Source organism: Phycodurus eques, chromosome 11, assembly GCF_024500275.1.
Source record: "Phycodurus eques isolate BA_2022a chromosome 11, UOR_Pequ_1.1, whole genome shotgun sequence".
In the NCBI taxonomy this organism is placed as follows: domain Eukaryota; kingdom Metazoa; phylum Chordata; class Actinopteri; order Syngnathiformes; family Syngnathidae; genus Phycodurus; species Phycodurus eques.
The window spans coordinates 10,524,799-10,544,613 of record NC_084535.1 but is presented as its reverse complement, the minus strand read 5'-3'; the positions used below and the strand labels follow the sequence as shown (position 1 = coordinate 10,544,613).

Genomic DNA, 19,815 nt, shown 5'->3' with positions numbered 1-19,815 from the left:
AGTCACTTGTACTGTATTAGATTTTGTGCTCATTTGTTGTATTTATTTTAGGGGGGAAACGACTATGCAAACATATATAGTTTAAGATAATACAGAATCAAAGCAGTATGCAGTTTAAATCATGAAGAATATTTTAAAATAGCATTTTAGTATGATATTAGAAAAATAAATTACAGGTTTAATGGAGTTTGCATGACACATGCTCAGGCTGCACACCTCTTAATTCAGCCACAAACAGCCTCCCCAAGTTGAAGTCAAATCAGGAAAAAACGTCATCTTGACAGGGGGGCTAAATATTTGATGGCACGCCGCTAAAATGAGCAATCGCTTCATTCGGGGACGAGACACGGTGAGCCGACATAAATAATAATGATGAGCATCTCCTTTATCTGTTGGTAGTCCTTCGCGTTCACTTCATCATGTCGCTATCAACTGCATGTGGCCCCCTACGTCCCCTGCGTCTATCATTTCACAACCGGCAATGACATCTGATCAATACACACAATAATTGTCATTCTTGGGCACGGTGCAACTGAGTGGAATGTGCCAGAAGTCTGGCTCATTGCGGAATGTCATGTCACACAACGTGCACACAGACAGGAGGAACAGAGGGGGAAGGCAATTCTTTTTTAAATATGGAAATGTAAATATTGCATATCTACAGTACATCCTAAAAATGCTAAATCAGCCACAATGATGTTTATAACACTCCTTTATTTGTGACCTCATTTAGTGCTTTCCCCGAAAGGTTCAAGGACTCCTTTCACAAAAGATAAACAGTGGTGCTTTGAGATAAGAGCTCAATTCATTCCGTGACCACGCTCGTAACTCAAAACTCTCATATCTCAAATCATCGTTTCCCACTGAATTGAAGTGAAATGCCATTAATCCATTCCAACCTACAAAACAACTATATTTTTCATGACAAAAATATCACTTTATAATTGTAATTCTATAGTTTTGTTATGAAAACATACAGTAATTACATAATTACATAGAACTAAAAAGACAAACAGTTTTTGTCTCACACTGCATCAAAAGAATGGTCATCGTGCTGCTCCTTCTGTTGTGCCCGCCTTGGCCACATGGGGGCAGTATAATACAGACAAAACAGGTATACTGCACTCAGCTCCTTAGACACTAATATCAGTTGTTCTTTGCATGGGACAAATAATTTAGTTTAGTTTGACATTAAACTTCAACTGGGAGTCTCAATAAACAAGTAAAGTCTCTTTTTTGAAGAATTGTTTTGGCAAAGCAAGAAATCGTCTGATAAACAACTTCTATCTCCAAAAACTTGTAAGTCTGGTCACTCATATCTCAAGGTATCACTGTGTATGCCGCGGGCCATTAAAAAAAATGGACGACGGGCTACAAATGGCCTATAGGCTGTAGTTTGGACACCCCTAACATAAACAATACATGCAGTAATTGCTTGGATTGGTTTTATTGTGTTTAACAAAGTCAAGTCAAAGAATTTCAAAGTGGCCTTTATATCCTTTAATATTTGTGTACACAGTGCCCGGAGAAAAAGTTTGGACACTCCTGCAAACATTATAATTAACCAATTTCGGGGCAACATTAATGCTCATAATGTAATGCTTACATTATGCTCATAATGCTCAGTGGACCATCTTAAAGAATGAAGCGAGCCTTACTGTCTATACTTTGTGATCTGAAGTTTCCCATGATTTGAGTTAATCTCATAACACTTTCCCACAGAATGAAACAAACAGGCAAGGCCCGAGGCTCACTTTTAACCCGAGTTACATACATAGTGCATGTGTAAGGAGTTCACACCATGCGAAAAAGAAGTGCAACTGTCAGCACAACTCATCCAGGACTGAGAGCAAGCGGGTCTTTTTGTGCTTCCTCCAGCAATAAATCACAAGCTGAACGCGTCGCAGTCGCACCTCCGGGGTGGGTTGACTTGGAAACAAATTGACACACACGTGAATGTGATGATGCTGAGACACAGCGGGAGTGATGACAGATGAATGAGTGGACACTGAAGGTGACACAGAACTTTATGTCATCAGTTTTGGTGGAGTCAAAAGTATGAATGTGGGAGGAGACCATGCAGAACCGTCACTCACGACTGTGATACAAATACTTTGCTGTGAGTAAAAGTGCGGCTTTTTGGAGTAAAGTTTACAAGTAATATGAGAAATGTAATGAATATGTTCCTAGGTCAATCTGTCACCATTATTAAAGCTTTATTAACTGTACAGGCAACGTTTTAAGAAATATTTCAACATTACAATGTCATCTAAGTGTCAAAGTAAGCTTAGCAATGAATGGCATGTTTTTCACATCAACTTATCAAGTCAATTCATACTACTTCCAGGCTCCATCTTTTTATACTGTGTCATACAGGTTTAAATATAAGTTAAATACTAGCAGGAACAATAAAAACAATAGAATTGGCCCAACTTTATCCGTGAATAACAAAGACAAAATGACGCAAACACACTTTACACCACAGGTGTCAAACTGGTGGCCCGAGGGTGAGATCCGGCGCGCCACATAATTTTATGTGGCCCGCGAAAGCAAATAAAAATTGCTCATTGTGTTCTGCTGTAATAACATTGAGATATTTGCAAGCATTTTTTTGTTACCAATCCCCCTTTGAAAACACACGTAATAGTGGAAAAACATGTTTTTATAGGCTTCTGATTTTAAAACTGGTTATTCATGAATGTGTTGTGTATATCCATCCATCCATCTTCTTTACCGCTTCTCCTCACTAGGGTCGTGGACTGCTGGAGCCTACGCCAGCTATCTTCGGGCGGGAGGCGGGCTACAACCTGAACCGGTCGCCAGCCAATCGCAGTGTGTTGTGTATACTGTATGCAATTACAGGTGGTAATCTTTTGTTTATTTGGGTTCACAGTCGTAGCGGGCCTTCGAGGGAAGTCATAACTATGATGTGGCCCGTGACAAAAATGAGTTTCACAACCCTGCTTTACACGTTACACGAGTTTCCTCTCAAAACGCCAGCTTCATCGTGTCATTCCTAGAGGAAATGAAAGTGAGGAATCAAGAAATCAGCCTTCCAATCTTCCTTGCAGCCTCTCTCAGATTACCAACCTCTGAGCGTGAGCCCATAAGTCGTGTTCCTTCATTGTGATCATAAAGTATAGAAGCTTTTTCATGTCAGAGTTAAGTCCTCGTTGAAGTGGGAAAACACAGTGGGACTACAATGACATAAAGTATCAAGCTTATGTGTCAGAGTTAAGCCCTAAAGAGGTGTGTTCACTTTGACGCGCCATCATCTTGTTAACATGATTTTAATTGGAACAATAATAAGTATACACATACATACATAAAGTACATACAGTACAGTACATATACACTGAGAGGAAAAAGTATGTGACACCTTTGAAATCTCTTAAATTTGTGCATAAATTAGTCATCAAATGTAGTCTGATCTTCATCTTCACCTTCAGCGAGATTCATGGGATGTCTGGTGTGAATAGCTGTTGCAGTGATCATGTACATTATCCCTCTTGCAGTAATCCCTCATAAACTTTAAACAGTGATATTGTAATGAGGTGAGTTTTATTATTTGTTGCAGAGAGTTCCAGTCGTTTGGGGCATAAAATAGATGTCCACCAAAAGTAGTGCGGCCTTCTGAGAACAAAGAGGTTAATAAAACTGATGGAAACATTGCCTTTGTGTATAGATAAACATGTTTTATAACTGCAACAGTTTGACTCTGAAACACCTGATTCCATAAAGTTGCAGATTAGTATAAGTACTTAAATTAAATGCAACTTGCTACGTGTACTCAGCGGTGTGAGGCAGACGTGCTGACTACTAGTTCACCATGCTGCTGTATTGGAATCATAATCATAGAGCATCTCCAGGATGATTCCACTTTCAGTGCTAGAAGGCAGCAACGTGGTCGCTATGTTGACAGGACGGCATCGCAACCACCATAACCTGGGACTTCTAAACCCCCCAACTCAATGCATGTGTGGCCTTATTGCATCACGGGTGCCACGTCGAGGTGGGAAGCAGAATGGAAAGGAGCAAACAGAGCACGGCGCACACCGTGTTTTACAATTCAAACGGGCCTCGGAGAGCTGTTAAATTGCTCCGCCTCAGGCTAGCCACTTCATGCATAATGAATATAAAAAGCAAATGGATGGCTGAGGATGTTTTTTTTTACCACTCCAATTTTGTCTATAATGCACACTACTAATTAAATGGAGTTTATTTCAAAGGAAACAGGGCACTTAAGTAACTCTTTTAACACAAAAACTTGAATCGAAATGATGTTTTACGTGTTACTTTATACAATAACAGTGCTATAATAAGGTTCTTCAAATAGGGTGAGAGAACAGCTTTAATAATATTGCAAATATTCCCCATACGCAAATAATGTACATTCGTAATTATTGTGAAATATTAAAATTTCAAGTTACTGTTTTTTCCTGCAGTTGAACGAAGGAACAAAGAAAACCAACCTCTCAATAACAAGCTCCTCATATCATGAAAGCAGTGCAGTGAGGCCCCCATGTGGAACGTCGGCTTGTTACACTCTGAACAGGAGAACAAGAACCAGAAGGAAGAAAAATATGACTTAGCAGAACATAGCATAAAATAGCCTAACTAAATAAGATTTTTTTTTTAAAATGTATGTCAACTTGCTACATAAAATCTAATTCAGCTGATTAAATATAATCGGCAATCCCTAATGGGAAAAGATGAAAATCACAAAAACAACAGCAATATTTAAAGTAATGCTTTGATATTTGAACAATGTAATAACTGTTAGTTTGATCAAAATACAAAAATGAGCCGTAGCGTGCAGAGAAAATGCCATTTAAGTATGCATACATGATATAAAATAATTCTAAAATACTAACTAATGCAATTTTGTGTCACAGCTTATTAACTTGACAATCGTAAATATTACACATTAGAGCAGTGGTCCAATATATATATATATATATATACTTTTTTTTTTTTTTTTTACACCAATTACCAATTTTTTGCCAACATTAATATACAGTCATATGTTAGGCACACATGTCCAACGAAAAAGAAGCAGAGGTTTTATTCCTAATTATATACCTGTATGTATTTATTATTATAAGCCACTGTAACATTATGCACAGCTTGAACATTACCACTGTGCTGAAATAAAGAAAAAAAAAATTTAAATAATGATTCAATTACAATGTATTGTCCATAGCTAAACAATAATTGTTAATACATGTTTCAAAACAAGCAGTTCTTGATGATTAAATACAAATGAATTGTACTGTACTGTAAAGGTAAATACAACTGAACTGTACTTAAAAAAATGTACCGCACTGAATTAAAAAAAAAAAAGAGACTACTGTATGCAGTTATGAACTTGATTCTAAATGTTTGATATTTCATGTTTTAAATGTCATTTTTATTTGTATTTAATTTGGCCACTCTTTTGCGTACTACGAGTGGTACTCAGTTAGAAAATTATTCCATGAATATACTGTTTTAATTTTGCAGGATTTGCAAGTTGACCCCAAAACCGAAAATGCCATTAGAGTATGCATACATGTATGAAGAATATACAACTAAATATAGGCAAAGAAATTGGTACAATAAATGTATAAGAATATATTTTAAACTAATGTAATCATGATGCATGCAAAAAAAAAAAAAAAAAAAAGTAATACTAAGCATGAAATCAGCAAATAACACAAAATAGGAAGTGATCTGATGATGACGAATAGCATTTTGCACCATTGGAACCTTTTTCATATGCAAGCTGGGTACTGAATGACGTCTTTGCAACCAAAAAAAAAAAGAAAAAAGAAAAAGAAATGATGCAACACATGACGAGGGGAGGTATGACGATAAAAGTGTATTATACGAACATTTAGTAGCTTTTCTCATAGTATTCTGTGCGAAAGCTTCCCACAAACAAAAGTTCTGTGCAACAGTTAACTTTTAAAAATGCTCTTGATACAAAATGATCTGATCCCCTCACGCCAACACATGCCCGTTAGACATTGGAGAGTGTTTGTGATTCATCGTCACTGCTGCTTCCGACCGTTTCGTTGCAAATTCGCAGCCTACGTGCAAAACGTGAGGCTCGTGTGACGCCTGCTGTTGACCTCTCCCCCTTTCTCAAAAGGGGAAAAACAGGTTTTGTTGTAGTTTTTTGCTGGGATAGTTTGTGCATTTAAAAAAGTCTGGCTTGTTGTAAAACTATAGTAAATGAACGGAATGATGTGTTATTAAAAAGTAGAGTTCGAAGAATGGAAAAGTTTAGATGTGGTGGTGGTGGTGGTGGGGAGGGGTCGCTGAAATGTTACCAGGCAGGGTAGAAGGCAGAGGACGTGAGGTGTCTCCTGATTGGTGGAGAAATCCAATGGGCGGAGCTTCTCCGCTGGCCTATTTAACGCTTTGTTCCATTGTTGCTCCATGTGTTTCCCAACTGGGTCCTACTCGGAGAGGGAGGCTGACAGTGGAACGTAGTTCGAGAGACACCTTTTGGCACTTAACTCGGCCTTTTTTTTTTTTTTTTAATAAAAAAACATTTTATTTTTTTTAGTTTTACAATGTCTTGCGGTCATTCCCTGGACGGGAGCTTCCCACCTTCCCCGGCCGAGGACGGCGGCGGCTCCAAGCGTCTGTCCTGGGGCAGCCTGCTGCAGAGGATCGCCGAGCTCAAGGTGCTCAATCACAGGCAGTGCAACGACAGTGACACCGGTGAGTGCTGCAGCAAACACTTTTGTCTCAGGACACTCTTCTTCCAAGGGGATTTGACATTACACTAGTTTAAAAATCTCTATATATTAAGTGCTATGTAACATCACTAAAGGCTTGAAGATGGATGCTTTGCCTTTGTGATTCCTGCACAAACACAAAGCATTTTTAACTTGAATGAATTTTTTTTTTATAAAGAAAACAAAACAATTGCATTTTATTTGTTGAACACAGAAATAAGAAAAAAACAAAAAAACTAGTCAATGTTGCTTCAACTAAATATGTTTGTGTAGAACTGCTATAGTGTGTAAGTATGTAGAACTATATTTCTATTAAATGCAGTGCAACATCACAATAGACACGAGGGTGCCTTTATGATTCCCGCACAAACAGAAAGCATTTTGACTTAATATTTTAGCTAAAGTGGGTCAGAAAATGGATAGATGGATAAAATGTAAAAAAAATAAAAGAAATACAATAATATTGTATTCATTGACCTTATATATATTGTTAAATGCAATGCAACATCACAAGACACCAGGGTGCCTTTGTGATTCTGCAAACTCAAAGCATTACTTTAATAAAAAATATAGTACAAGGATAGGTCATGTATAAGGAATGGCAAAAAAGTGAAATAAAATGACGCAAATGAAAACAACTGAAATAAAATATAATTTAAAAAAAGTCAAAGAAAAGAAAATATAAAAATAAAATAGATGAAAAAGGGAAATAAAATTATAAATGTGAAATGAAACGTGCTACACAATTGCATTTTGTTGAGCACAATTAATGCTTACGAATGTAATTGTGTGCAACATTTTGACATTTTGTTTTTCATGCGTGTATTGTGGGAGGTTAGCACAGCTGCCTCACAGTTCTGAGGTTGGGGGTTTGAATCCAGGCCTTCCAGTGTTGGATTTGCATATTCCAAAAATATGCATTTTAGGTTCATTGAACATTATAAATTGTCCTTGCGTGTGAATGGTTGTTTGTCTTTGTGTTCTCATCTTTTTAATGACTCACCATCCTTTCTTTCAGGTTCCGTAGCAGATTCAGAGAGCAGCTTCTTCTGTTACCCCTCCGAGGAGACCCTGGCCGCAGAGCTGGTGGCCACCATAGAAGAATCCCTCCACGGGGCAGCGCACCTCCTGGGTTGCTCCCGTCTCCTCGTACCCGACTCCCTTCTGGACCACGTAGGCCAGGAGCTGGTCCACTTGGCGGTCAGCGAGCCGTGCGGCCTGCGGGGAGCGCTCATCGACCTGTGCGTGGACAGGGGCGAGCTGGGCTCCCCGTGCAGCGTGGACGAGATCGCCGTGGACTCTGCCCTGGTGCCCACCTTCCACGTGACCCTTGTGCTGAGGGCCGAGTCGGGCGGACTGTGGCCCAAGGTCCGGAGGCTCTTTAAAAGTAGCCGGTCCGAGCAGACGTGCGAGACACCTACGAGGCAACAACACTCTCTAAGACTGAGTTCCGGCTTCAGGGCCATGAAGAGGAAGTTGTACTGTTCGGGTGAGCTGCTTATTGAAGAGTGCTCCTGAACCAAACACTCCTTGACTAAAAAGTCAAATGAACAAGTGACACTAAGTGCACAATGCCTAAAATAACTTGTACTTCGACAGCAGCTTCTCACCTGGTTGCAGGGTGATTATTATTTTTTTTTTTAAATTTCAGATTAGTTTTAAAGTCACTCAAAAGGACTAGTTTGGTACTTGATTGTCAACTGTTACATGCTTTTGTACTGAAGACAAATAAATTATTTTCGATGAATTTTGTCTTGTGTGGTGATTGGGATGAGTTAATGAGTGCTCGGGATGACTTGGCTATTCAATTTCTTTAGATTCCAAAAAGTTGCTTTCAGTGTTTAATTCATTTATGTTTAAGGCAGGTTTGGGCAAATAGGTCACATATCTTTAAAACAGACAGATGGGCCCGGCCATACGTAGAAGATTAAAAAACTAAAAGTATGAATTTTTTTTTTATTTTTTATTCCTCACTTTTTTCTGTACAGCTTATCCTCACTATTCATCACTGAATAATTATGAGATTAATTAAAAAAAAAAAGTAACTAACCATTTTTAGGGAGAAAATGAATGCAACAAATATTACACATTTACAGGAGTATTACCACATTTGAGTGGGGTACACATTGTCATTTCAACAATACTTCAATTTTGCCATAGCTTTCGTCCCTTAAAGGTCACCGTCCGTACACAGGGAGCTTCAGTGGCTGAGCTAACAATCTCTAGCAAACTTGCTTTTAACACACTAAACATTGTTTTACCTGTGTTTCACACCTAAATACTGCACCAGAAAATTAACATCGTAATAAACTCAATTCAAACAAGCAACCAGGATGCCAAAGCGAGCAGATGACTGACAGCTATGTGACAACACATCAACTATTGCCGGGCATTCTGGGCCTTAAAGTATCAGCGGTGTGTAGGATATCGTCGTTTACTGACAGGTTGCTAAAAGTAATTGGATAGTTAAAAATATTTGCTATGAAAACACAAGTTTATCACACTATCTGATTCTTATTGGTAAAACAAGTTTTAGAAATATGATTCATAAAGTTAAACATTTTAATTTAATAATTAAAATGTATTATCATTCTACAATAACACCTTTTTTTTTTTTTACTACAGGGGTGTTGTGATTTCAAAAAGGGTCCAACTCCAAACACCCTCATAGTCAGCCCTTAAGTCATCTTAATGTAACTCACAATTGTTGGGCCCTTTCAATGAGTAGCCACATACAACCATGTCATGAGAATGCCTCCATTTGTGGTATGGTTTCATGATTGAGTTGTGAATTTAGTTTTGATGTATTTTTAAATTAATTTTGTAATTTTTTCTTGAATACCTGTAGCAAGTGAGCAACTTTTTGTTTAACTGACCAAACATATGAAATGACGATTCCAGACAAAATTTATTTCAAAAAGAAAACCATTATACAACTTTTATCTTGTTAATTTAATAAATAAGGTTCATCTGTGCAATAATTTCTCAATTATCTTGATCCAACGGGCTACGAGAAAAGTTACTTAATAACATTATTAATAAATGGTATTACTTTTGATAAATTCTGAACTGTTAAAGTCTAGTCAATATTTACACTGGAAAGAACTATATTTATTATATTTAAAAAAAAAAAAAAAAAGTGGCTCAGAAGTGTCAATGAGAAGGCCGGGGTTCTTTTTTATAAAAAAAAAAAACAAAAAACAAAAACAAAGGCGGGGGGTGGGAGAGAGAAAATCGAAATCTTAGCAGCTTCATTCACTGTTCGAAATGGACGATCCAAGGACGCTCGCCACTCGGAAGACGCGCGAGAGAGAAGAAAACGGCCAAAGCTTCTTGCTTGTCGTACGGCAAGTCGGTCTACAGGAAGCTGCAGAGTGGTTCCTGGATGAGGCCTGCGGCCCACAGTGCGTAAGGCCTGTTTGATTCTCTTGGGTTTGCTGCACAAATACACTCTAATTTGGGGGAGTGTGAGGCTCCGGACGCAGTCCTCCAAAACAGTTGAAGTACCAAAGAACCTAAAGAAAGAGAAGAACAATTGCAGTAAAGTAAGTAAAGTATCCCCAAAACACATTTATCATCATCATGTAGGTGTCTCAATTCTTGTGTCCAGGGTTGATTTAAAAAAAAAAAAGAAAAAAAAAAAAAAAACAACAATAAAAACAAATTCAAATCAGAGTTAAAAAAAAAAATCTCTTTAATTTAAATATGACTTATTTACATGAATTGTGTTAATTTAGTGCATTTAAAAATTCAAGCTATACACATGTAATCCTGATCATGAAGCGCTCCTTCTGACCCAGTTTTTAAAAGTGTCGTAAACCTACACCCAGTTTTGTGCTTAACTTCAACCTAGGTCAAAAGTGTTGTTGCTCACTTCAGTGAGACATTAACACCGACTTGGATGGTGGTCAAGGAAACCGCTTTTATTTCACTGGGCAAAGTTCTACAGTCACATGGCGGAGCAAGTGTTCCAACTCCTTCTGTTGTTGCACTAAAGTGCGTCAGTGGAAATCCGAGTAGGACACTGTGGACTATTAAACAGAAACGAGAATGCCATGGCTTTCAAAACACAACAGCACCCGTTAATACAAAAAACAACAACTTTTTTTCTCTCCCCACAGAAACGGCACATATTACACATATTGTGCTACACTTGATGACGTGTATGACTTCGCCTGAAGGAAGCAGTAGTGCAACAGATAGTTGATTGATGTTAAGTAGACAGTCAGCAAACAAAATTTAAAGCAAACCCCAGCAGTTTTGCTTACACAGAGCTTCACACCAAGGCTCTTCTCCCCAGATTGTTCAGTTTGGCCGGACGGCCAGCTCTGAGAAGGGTTCTGGTTGTCCCAAACGTCTTCCATTTCCGGATTATGGAGGCCACTGTGCTTTTAGGAACCTCAAGTGCAGCATAATTTTTTTTGTAACCATGGCCAGATCTGTGCCTTGCCACAATTCTGTCTCTGAGCTTTTCAGGCAGTTCTTTTGACCTCATGATTCTTAGTTGCTCTGACATGCACTGTGAGCTGTAAGGTCTTATACAGACAGGTGTGTGGCTTTCATAATCAAGTCCAATCAGTATAATCAAACAGAGCTGGACTTCAATGAAGGTGTAGAACCATCTCAAGGATTATCAGAAGAAATGGAGTTAAATATATGAGTGTCACAGGAAAGGGTCTGAATAGTTATGGCTGTGTGATATTTCAGTTTTTCGTTTTTAATAAATCTGGAAAGATTTCAACAATTATTTTTTTTCTGTCAATATGGGGTGCCTTGTGTACAATAATGAGGAACAAATAAACAAATGATTTTAGCAAATGGCTGCAATGTAACAGAGTGAAAAAATTAAGGGGGTCTGAATACTTTCCGTAACCACTGTATAATAAGCTTTAAGGAAGTGTTATAGACACTGCAAATTCAGGGAGCACAGAATGTAAACAAATACAGTGAACCCCGGCCTATTCACATTAATTCCTATTCACAAACTTACCTCTTCGCGGTCCTCTGCGTATTTTCATGCTCTATCTGGAACACCCTAAGATGTCACAACAACAGCGCCAAAGCCCTGGCTGGTTATTGGCAAAGTAGGAATTGGTGTCAAGAAAGAATGTTGAAGTGATACATCTCCACTATTCCAAGATCTTTTTTATGTTGGGGAGGAGCTATGTTTAGTCTAGGTTGATAGCAGATGTTCCAGTCTTCACAGCATGTGTATGTTTTTGCTCTGAAAATTATTATATGACAATTGCTATTTTTACAGGTTGCTAAGGCATGCACACTTCTGATGCATTTTACTAAAATCTAACAATCTGTAAGCCATTCATTTTTTTTATGAATTTGAAATGATAAAGTATTCTAGGATCATATTTGATTGCATATTTACGGTTTAAAGTATTAGTAAAGGCCATTGCAAACATTTGCAGCAGGGCGTCAATTGTGTTTTGTTCGCAGCAGGGAACGTCCTGTATTACTGTAGGCTAGAAAACAAAAATGGTCAACCTTACCGTAACAAATAAGTGTAAACAGCAAAAAGTCACACAGAAGCGAAAACACTCCTTGTGCCACCACAAAATATACACCCAAAAAATAAAAAATTGTTTTCGTCATGAAGATCTCAATAACGAGCCGAATAATTCAATGTGCGCAGATTTGATTTGAAAATGTAAATGGTTAACACTTCAACTTGGTGCTCATTGTTAAAGCTGGGGGAAAAAGGTCGAGGTGCATAGTCCAAACTTAACGTTAAAACAGTCAAATTAGCAACACGGAGATTGAGGTTCATGTTAACGCACCCGTAATTGTTCGAACAGCCTCTAACCATCCAGTATGACCTGAATCTCAGATAACCGGTTGCAGCTGGGAGTCCCCATCCTCTGTGCCCTTTGGTACAACTCAGAGTCCCCGAAATAGCGAGCACGGTACATTAGGCCTTCCTCTGAAAGCACAGAAAAAGTGTGAGCTTAAAATCCTTCTTCAAATTCAATTAATAAGTGTGGGAGGTTGAGTGCACCCACTCTGCTGCTTCTCTTTCCAGCAGTTGTTCCTGAGGTTGGAGATGTAGTCCTCCTCCGCCGTTCTCTCCACATTCTTCAGATTGGCTCCCGTGAACTCATCGTTAAAACGCTCGCCCACGTAGAAAGGCACCTTCAGGTGGGACGTATGCCTTTTGTGAATGTACCCGGCCGACCTGTCGGGACGGACCACACGTCATAGTTATTACATGAGTTGAGGGGCGTTTCAAATCGAAAAGAGCCGGCTCGAGGTGATCCACTTACGGGCGGTAGCTAAGGCTGTAGGGAGGCTGCGTGACCATTAGCTGGCTGAGCGCCGACACAAGGATGAGGATAAGGATGGGCATCAACTGGACAAAGAGAGCCAGACCTCCCTGCTCAGAAAGAGATACAACAAAACCATTTGAGTGCAGGAAATAAGAATGTGTATATATATATATATATATATATATATATATATATATGCCTGGGAGTATTGTTATATTACCTGTCTGTATGTGTTACGACAGAGTTTGTGTATAAATATTGGTTATTTAAAGGTAAAGCCCACCCGTGCTTTAATGCTAATTCTAGCTAGCCCGTCAATTGGGGTTTCCATTGAGCGTTAAGATGGCGATTTCTTTACATATATTTACATATACATTGTGTGTAATTCTTTTTGTTGAGTGTTCAGTTTAAGAGTAAACTTCACCTGGGGTGAACAGTTTAAAGCACGCTCATGGAGGGCAGAGACTGTGTTTGTGTGTGTGTCACACGCACACACAAACACAAACATCCAGAGTCTGCGAGTCACTTATATTATACCGGAACTAAAAAAAACAACCAAAAGGTTCAATATAAAACAAAACTGTTGGTGTTCCATTTGGCAAGATCTGACATTTTAAATAATACAAAGGTACAAAGAACATGTTAAAACCGGGTGGCACGGTGGGCGACTGGTTAGAGCGTCTGCCTCACAGTTCTGAGGACTGGGGTTCAATCCCGGCCCCGCCTGTGTGGAGTTTGCATGTTCTCCCCGTGCCTGCATGGGTTTTCTCCGGGCACTCCGGTTTCCTCCCACATCCCAAAATCATGCATGGTAGGTTAAGTGACAACTCTAAATTGCCCGTAGGTATGACTGTGAGTGCGAATGATTGTTTGTTTGTATGTGCCCTGCGATTGGCTGGCAACCAGTTCAGGGTGGGATGGGCTCCAGCATGCCCGCGACCCTTGTGAGGATAAGCGGTACAGAAAATGGATGGATGGATGTTAAAACCGATATTTTTCAGCAGAAAATCACATTGACCCTGATTTACGATCACCCGATTGGATCGAGACATCCCTAGTTACATCTTTACCTATTCTAATGTCTTTAATTCCTCTTCAAATACCCAATAGAACTATTACACATATTGCTGGTGTCGGGCGGAATCCTCGCATCGACAAAACCATCATCAGTTTTGAGCATTAGGGTGAATGTGATAAAGGTGAAGTGAAATAAATAAATGTAGCGGGAAAATGTAGCGGGAAACTTACATCTCTTTGCTGCTCTCGTCTTTCTTGCCTGTTGTGATGCGCAAAGTGCATTCTTCCGTTTCTGTAAACATGTACATTACCTAAAAGAAAGGTGAGAATACATAAGTGTAAAAAAAGAGCGGATTGATAGATTGGACCTGTAGTTTTAGCTAGATAGTGCAACTTTTTACTGACTGGATGGGAAGCCTCCACCAAAGAACATGTTGAAGAGGTCCTCAGGTGAAATATCGGCTTCAAAGTCACGATGCTGTCGTTGTCTGCCGGGGTGCGACCTCTCCTCCCCGTACTGGTCGTACTGCCGCCGCTTCTCAACGTTGCTCAGCACAGCGTAGGCGTTACCGATGGCTGAAAGACGGCGGCAGATCAGCATCAATGACAATGTCAACGAGAGCACATACTTCTTTTATCCCATTGTTGCCGTTCTTGTACCTTTAAATGCATCAGTGGCTCCCGGTGCATGGTTTTTATCAGGGTGGAACTTCAAAGCCAGCTTCCGGTATGCTTTTTTGAGATCTTCATCAGAGGCAGTCTTTTCTACTCCCAGGATTTGGTAGTAATCTTTGCAGCCCTTAATCCTGCAGGGTTAAACCAAACATGGTGAGCACATTTGGGGGAAACAACACATCAACATTCGCTGAGGGGATAGGGACCAAACCCTTCTGAGAGTAATTCACGCTCCCCCTAAAAATGTTTAAACTGTATACATGGGCCCCGTGTCCCCAATCTCTCGCTAAAATATCCCGGTGGCCACAAATCCCAAGGACGACAGGAGCTTGGTGTGCACTTGGATGGCTTCGGTGACACCCTTAGTACGTTTAATGTGTAGTTTCACTGTTCTACCATAAGGTTTTGCGTGTACACGTCCCCACGGAGAAATCAGACTTGATAAATCCCATACTTTGCATATTAAAGCATATTAATTGAACATGCTTAGTATTACACTTAAAGTGGTGTAAAACTATTCCGCATCATGCATAGACTAACATTTTGACCCCCCCCCCCCCCAAAAAAAAATAATTTAAAAAAGAAGATTATGGAATCCACTTGAGTGATGCAATGTAGTTTTGACAGTGTCCATCTCAGCATTGACATCTTTGTCAAGGCACATTTGCATTGCATGTGCACGTAATAAGCTGTGTAGTGAAACTGCTAACATAGTTGAACAAGCAGTTGAGTAAGCATACTGACTTCCTGACCGCCTCCATCTGCTCAGCGGTGTAAGGTTTTGACGAATCTGCGGGGCCCTGTGCAGACGTTTCTGTGTTCTCTCTGTGATGACGGTGCCTCATGGAGGATCGTTCTCCGTTAACAGGTCCGCCATTCTGGTCCGGAGGCTTCCCATTCTGCGCTAGCGTGTCCAGTAAGCCTGTTCGGCGAGAAAACGACCGTCAGCAGACTCTCACTATGCTAATGAGCTCCAATCATATTATGCTAACGGTTAGCATTACAACTGGTAAGCGGTAGTTCGCCGTTTGATATTAAGCCAAAATACACCCGTTTATTCGACTTACTTTGGGCTTGGTCCGTAGGAAACAAACGCTGGGCCTTCTCTAGAAACTTCCTAGCTTTGTCCGACTGGTTGTTGCTGACTGCATTCAGTGCTATTTTGATGCAACGCTCTGCTTCGTCCTTGTTTGAGTCCATTGCGACACGGCGGAAATATTTATTTGCCCCAAGTCTGGACGCAGAATGATGACGCCACGCAAAGGCAAAAAAAAAAACAACTAAAAAAATCCATACGTCACAACAGTGGGACCCCTACCGGTTTTCGCCATTTGCCCCATGTTACCCGAGAGACGTTTAAAAGTGGCAGAAACGCACCAACCGCCATTTAAAGAAGATGAAGAAGATAGTCTTTTAAACAGGTGTATTTGCGTTTGAATTGCGTTAATTTTGTGACCTAGCAACTGTGCCATCTTTAAAAGCCAATATGGCTTGCTGTCGGTCATTCATTTGTATTCGAGGGTTTCTTCTTGTGCGTCCTCGGTGGGAGAACTGTCTGTCTTTTTCATCTAAAGAAACTATAGCTGCAGTTCAGGGAACGCTCCATCCACAGAAGAACCGTCAGAGGAAGAGACATAAGAAGCCTAACTGGACAGGTGATCTGTCCTGGGAGGAGAGGCTGGCCTCTGTGGTCACCCCCCTGTGGAGGCTCAGTTATGATGAGCAACTTGAAGTCAAGCAAAAACACCAGGTGAGGATACTGGAGCGGCTTTGTGGTGGAGGGAAGATCACGTTTCCTGTCCTGCCTATCCTGCCTTCCCCCGTTAGGGACGGTTACCGCAACAAGTCAACATTTTCCGTAAACAAAGGAGTGGACGGAAACCCGAAGACAGTTGGGTTTTACGTTGGCAAAGGCAAGGATGGAAACATTGTTTGTGTCAATGGAGACCACCTGCCCAACATACCGGAGAAGCACAAACAGGTGGCCAGATGCTACCAGGAATTCATCCACCGCTCTTCCCTGGAGCCTTGCCTCCTCTTCCACGAGGGGGGGCACTGGAGAGAGGTCACGGTGAGGACCAACACAGCAGGCCACACCATGGCTGTCGTCTATTTCCACCCACAACAGCTCACCTGGGAGGAGTTGGCGGTTCACAAGTCGGACTTGACTGAGTTCTTTACACGGGGCGCGGGGTCGGCTTGTGAGCTGGACTCACTCTACTTCCAGGAGAGCGCCATGACCCGCTGCTCGCATGAAAACTCGCCCTACCAGCTCCTGTACGGCCAGACACACATTCATGAGCAGGTAATGAAAACAAGACCAGAAAATGTGAAGTGTAACGTATGAATGGGTATTAGACTATGTTGTAGAATGTTGAGTTCGTGTGCAATGGGTAAAAGAAGTAGGCGATCTGATTTAGACAAAAACCTCAACTATATTTATTTACTATAAGAGGACTCAGAGAGAAACAAGTTATTAGAGCGTGCTGTAAAAAAAACATATATCTGTTCTCTGCCCCACATCTAAAAATAAATTAGAAGTCCCCTCCCTCATCAAGATACCAAGAAGAGCAAAACTAATTATTCTCAGAAACCTGATAAGACCACCCACTTGGGCTCTTTGCTACCTTGATACAAGGACATGGTTTGCACCTACAAGCAAGGTAAAGGTTGCAGTTCTATATCTGAGGGACGGGTGGAAAAACGTTTACCATTATGTGACTGTCTAGTTACAAAAAAACATCACATGGCAACAAATGTTCCATTACAACTATAAGAAAAATTAATAATGTATTTCTTTTTTTATCGGATGTGAGCGAGTCTCTCTAAATATTCTGAAGTTCTGTTTCGATGCCACTGAGGAGAATAATGCTGCCTGGAACAAATCCTTAACACAGGTTTCTATGGCCCACAACTGATGTTCAGTCACACAACACACAGACTGGCTAATGGTTAGCCAGTCACAAAAAGTCACGAGAACTACACCCATCCTTTTCTTGACTGCTTTGCCTTCACTGACAGATGCTGGGCTTCAGCTTCCGCATCTCTCCCGACGCCTTCTTCCAGGTGAACCAGGCCGCCGCTCAGGTGCTATACAGCGCGGTACGGGACTTGTGCGTCCCCAATTCTGAGGACAGAACAGGGACTCTCCTCGATGTGTGCTGCGGGACAGGCGCTATGGGCATTACGGCGTCCCCCAGAGTACAGCGACTTGTCGGCGTTGAGCTCATAGAGCAGGCGGTGGAAGACGCGAGATACAACGCGGCCCTCAATAAGCTTGACAAGTGCGAGTTCATCGCTGGAAAGGCAGAGGCCGTCCTCCCTGGCCTCGTGTCCCGATTGGCCTCTGGGGACGGTCGTCTCACAGCCTTGGTGAACCCCTCCCGCGCCGGCCTCCATCACAAAGTGATCCAGGCCTTACGCAACAGGCCCGCTATCCACCGTGTGGTCTATGTGTCCTGTAAGCCAGACGGGGAGGCCTTGAGGAACTTCAGGGAGCTTTGTTGCGCTCCTGACCCAAAGAGGAATCTCACAGGGGATGCTTTTTCTCCGAGTCTGGCTGTGCCTGTGGACATGTTCCCACATACTGAACACTGTGAACTTGTGATTCTCTTTGAGAGGTAACAAATGGCATATTTCATACTTTGGAATCAGAACTACTGCCTTAGTGACAGCCCCATGTCATATACCAAGTCAATAGTATTGGAACAACTGGCCGTGAAAACTAAATTACGTTCATTCACTACTGTGGAGCTATAACAGCTTCCACTCTTTTGTAGTCCTTTATGTGCCTCTGGTGTTATTTTGTTTTACGTCATGCTATGCTGTCAGATAGTATTTCTCGTGATGATGGATAAAATGCTAAGTAATAGTTGTTGTGCTAACATATAGCAAGATAGCAGCAACTTTCAAAAGCACATGGGGCAGATCATTGTGCCCTGTAGTTGTCCAGAAGAGCGGGGCACTATGAGTGTGGTGGTCATTACCCAACTGATGCACCCTTAAGGTCAGGGCTTCCAGGTTCTTCTACACCAAACTCGTCCAAACGTGCCTTTATGAAGCTTGCTTTCGGTTATGCAGTTTCCACTGTGGATCATCAAGTTGCTGTACAACATTTCTACACTAGATGACGCCATTATAACACCTTTAGAGTCGTTTCTACCAAAGAGCCCCAAGCAAATCCCCCGTCACCATTTCAGTCCAGTCCATTCCAGTTCAGTCAAGACATAATTTATCTTTGTTTGTCTTTGACTCAAGTCCAGTCGTCGTTTTGTGTGTTTATGTGTGTGTGTGTGTGTGTGTGTGCATATATACACACACATATATAGACATTGCCATAAAGCAACTATCTTACTTCTATAGTGAACTAAAATGTTATATAATATAATAACTTAGTATAAATATACATTAATATAATTTGAATATATTAACGTAATAACTGTATATTGTTAACTCCAAACTTTGAGTTTTTATTTTTCTAAAGCTAATTCTAAAAAGCCCTGCGATTGGCTGGCAACCAGTTCAGGGTGTACCCCGCCTCCTGCCCGATGACAGCTGGGATAGGCTCCAGCACGCCCGCGACCCTAGTGAGGAGAAGCGGCTCAGAAAATGGATGGATAATTCTAAAAACTATAATGTGGGATTTTTCAGCTTTTTTTTGGGTCATTGATAAATACTGAAAAGGATTGTTTTTATTTCGTTTTCATTTTAAATTTATACACAATATACTGTTTGTATTTTATTTATTCATCGTTTTTTTGTGAAATAAAAAATAACGTAAGGTTTTATTTCAATGATGAGTGATACTGGTATGAGTGCCACTCTCAATTTTGATAAATTAGGTAGCTAAAGTATTTGCACAAATGTAAATGACCCAGAAATAATTAAAAACATTTTGTCTTAAACCAACAAAAAATACTTTTTGAAAAACTGAGTTTTTGAATAGCACTTCTTCTTTTGAACAACAAATAACTTGGCTTGTGGATTAATATATACTATTGGATCCTCTTTCTTGAACAAACATATTGCCACTAAATAATAACAATATCCTCCAATGTTTTTAATTGGCCAATGACAATATTAAAATAAAAAAAATACACAATGGTATCAATATATAA

The 19,815-nt window shown here is 40.5% G+C and overlaps 3 protein-coding genes across 3 annotated transcripts; 2 read left to right on the top strand and 1 right to left on the bottom strand.

The window, feature by feature from the left end:
- Positions 1 to 6,415: 6,415 nt before the first annotated feature.
- LOC133409796 (DNA damage-inducible transcript 4 protein-like) lies at positions 6,416 to 8,475 on the top strand. The gene is made up of 2 exons (XM_061690273.1): positions 6,416 to 6,711; positions 7,747 to 8,475. Exons 1-2 carry the CDS (start codon positions 6,561 to 6,563, stop codon positions 8,244 to 8,246), a joined length of 651 nt encoding a protein of 216 aa, XP_061546257.1. The 5' UTR covers positions 6,416 to 6,560; the 3' UTR covers positions 8,247 to 8,475.
- Positions 8,476 to 9,617: 1,142 nt separating this feature from the next.
- Positions 9,618 to 15,928, bottom strand: dnajb12a (DnaJ heat shock protein family (Hsp40) member B12a). The gene is made up of 9 exons (XM_061689830.1): positions 15,766 to 15,928; positions 15,443 to 15,620; positions 14,684 to 14,829; positions 14,429 to 14,599; positions 14,255 to 14,334; positions 13,004 to 13,113; positions 12,743 to 12,915; positions 12,521 to 12,663; positions 9,618 to 10,243 (listed from the first exon to the last, which is right to left on the bottom strand). The coding sequence occupies exons 1-8, from the start codon at positions 15,896 to 15,898 to the stop codon at positions 12,542 to 12,544; spliced, it is 1,113 nt and encodes a 370-aa protein (XP_061545814.1). The 5' UTR covers positions 15,899 to 15,928; the 3' UTR covers positions 9,618 to 10,243; positions 12,521 to 12,541.
- Positions 15,929 to 16,006: 78 nt separating this feature from the next.
- On the top strand, positions 16,007 to 19,375 carry trmt2b (tRNA methyltransferase 2 homolog B). Its single transcript, XM_061689829.1, has 2 exons — positions 16,007 to 17,003; positions 17,720 to 19,375. The coding sequence occupies exons 1-2, from the start codon at positions 16,185 to 16,187 to the stop codon at positions 18,320 to 18,322; spliced, it is 1,422 nt and encodes a 473-aa protein (XP_061545813.1). The 5' UTR covers positions 16,007 to 16,184; the 3' UTR covers positions 18,323 to 19,375.
- The last annotated feature ends 440 nt before the right edge of the window (positions 19,376 to 19,815 follow it).

Bases quoted from the DNA above. Each gene is read 5' to 3' on its own strand.
- LOC133409796 (XM_061690273.1), top strand. From the start codon at position 6,561: ATGTCTTGCGGTCATTCCCTGGACGGGAGCTTCCCACCTTCCCCGGCC. The intron at 6,712-7,746 runs GTGAGTGCTGCA...CCTTTCTTTCAG, and splicing joins GTGCAACGACAGTGACACCG to GTTCCGTAGCAGATTCAGAG.
- trmt2b (XM_061689829.1), top strand. From the start codon at position 16,185: ATGGCTTGCTGTCGGTCATTCATTTGTATTCGAGGGTTTCTTCTTGTG. The intron at 17,004-17,719 runs GTAATGAAAACA...CTTCACTGACAG, and splicing joins AGACACACATTCATGAGCAG to ATGCTGGGCTTCAGCTTCCG.
- dnajb12a (XM_061689830.1), bottom strand. From the start codon at position 15,898: ATGGACTCAAACAAGGACGAAGCAGAGCGTTGCATCAAAATAGCACTG. The intron at 14,335-14,428 runs GTCAGTAAAAAG...CCTTTCTTTTAG, and splicing joins TGGTGGAGGCTTCCCATCCA to GTAATGTACATGTTTACAGA. The intron at 12,916-13,003 runs GTAAGTGGATCA...CCGTCCCGACAG, and splicing joins TACAGCCTTAGCTACCGCCC to GTCGGCCGGGTACATTCACA.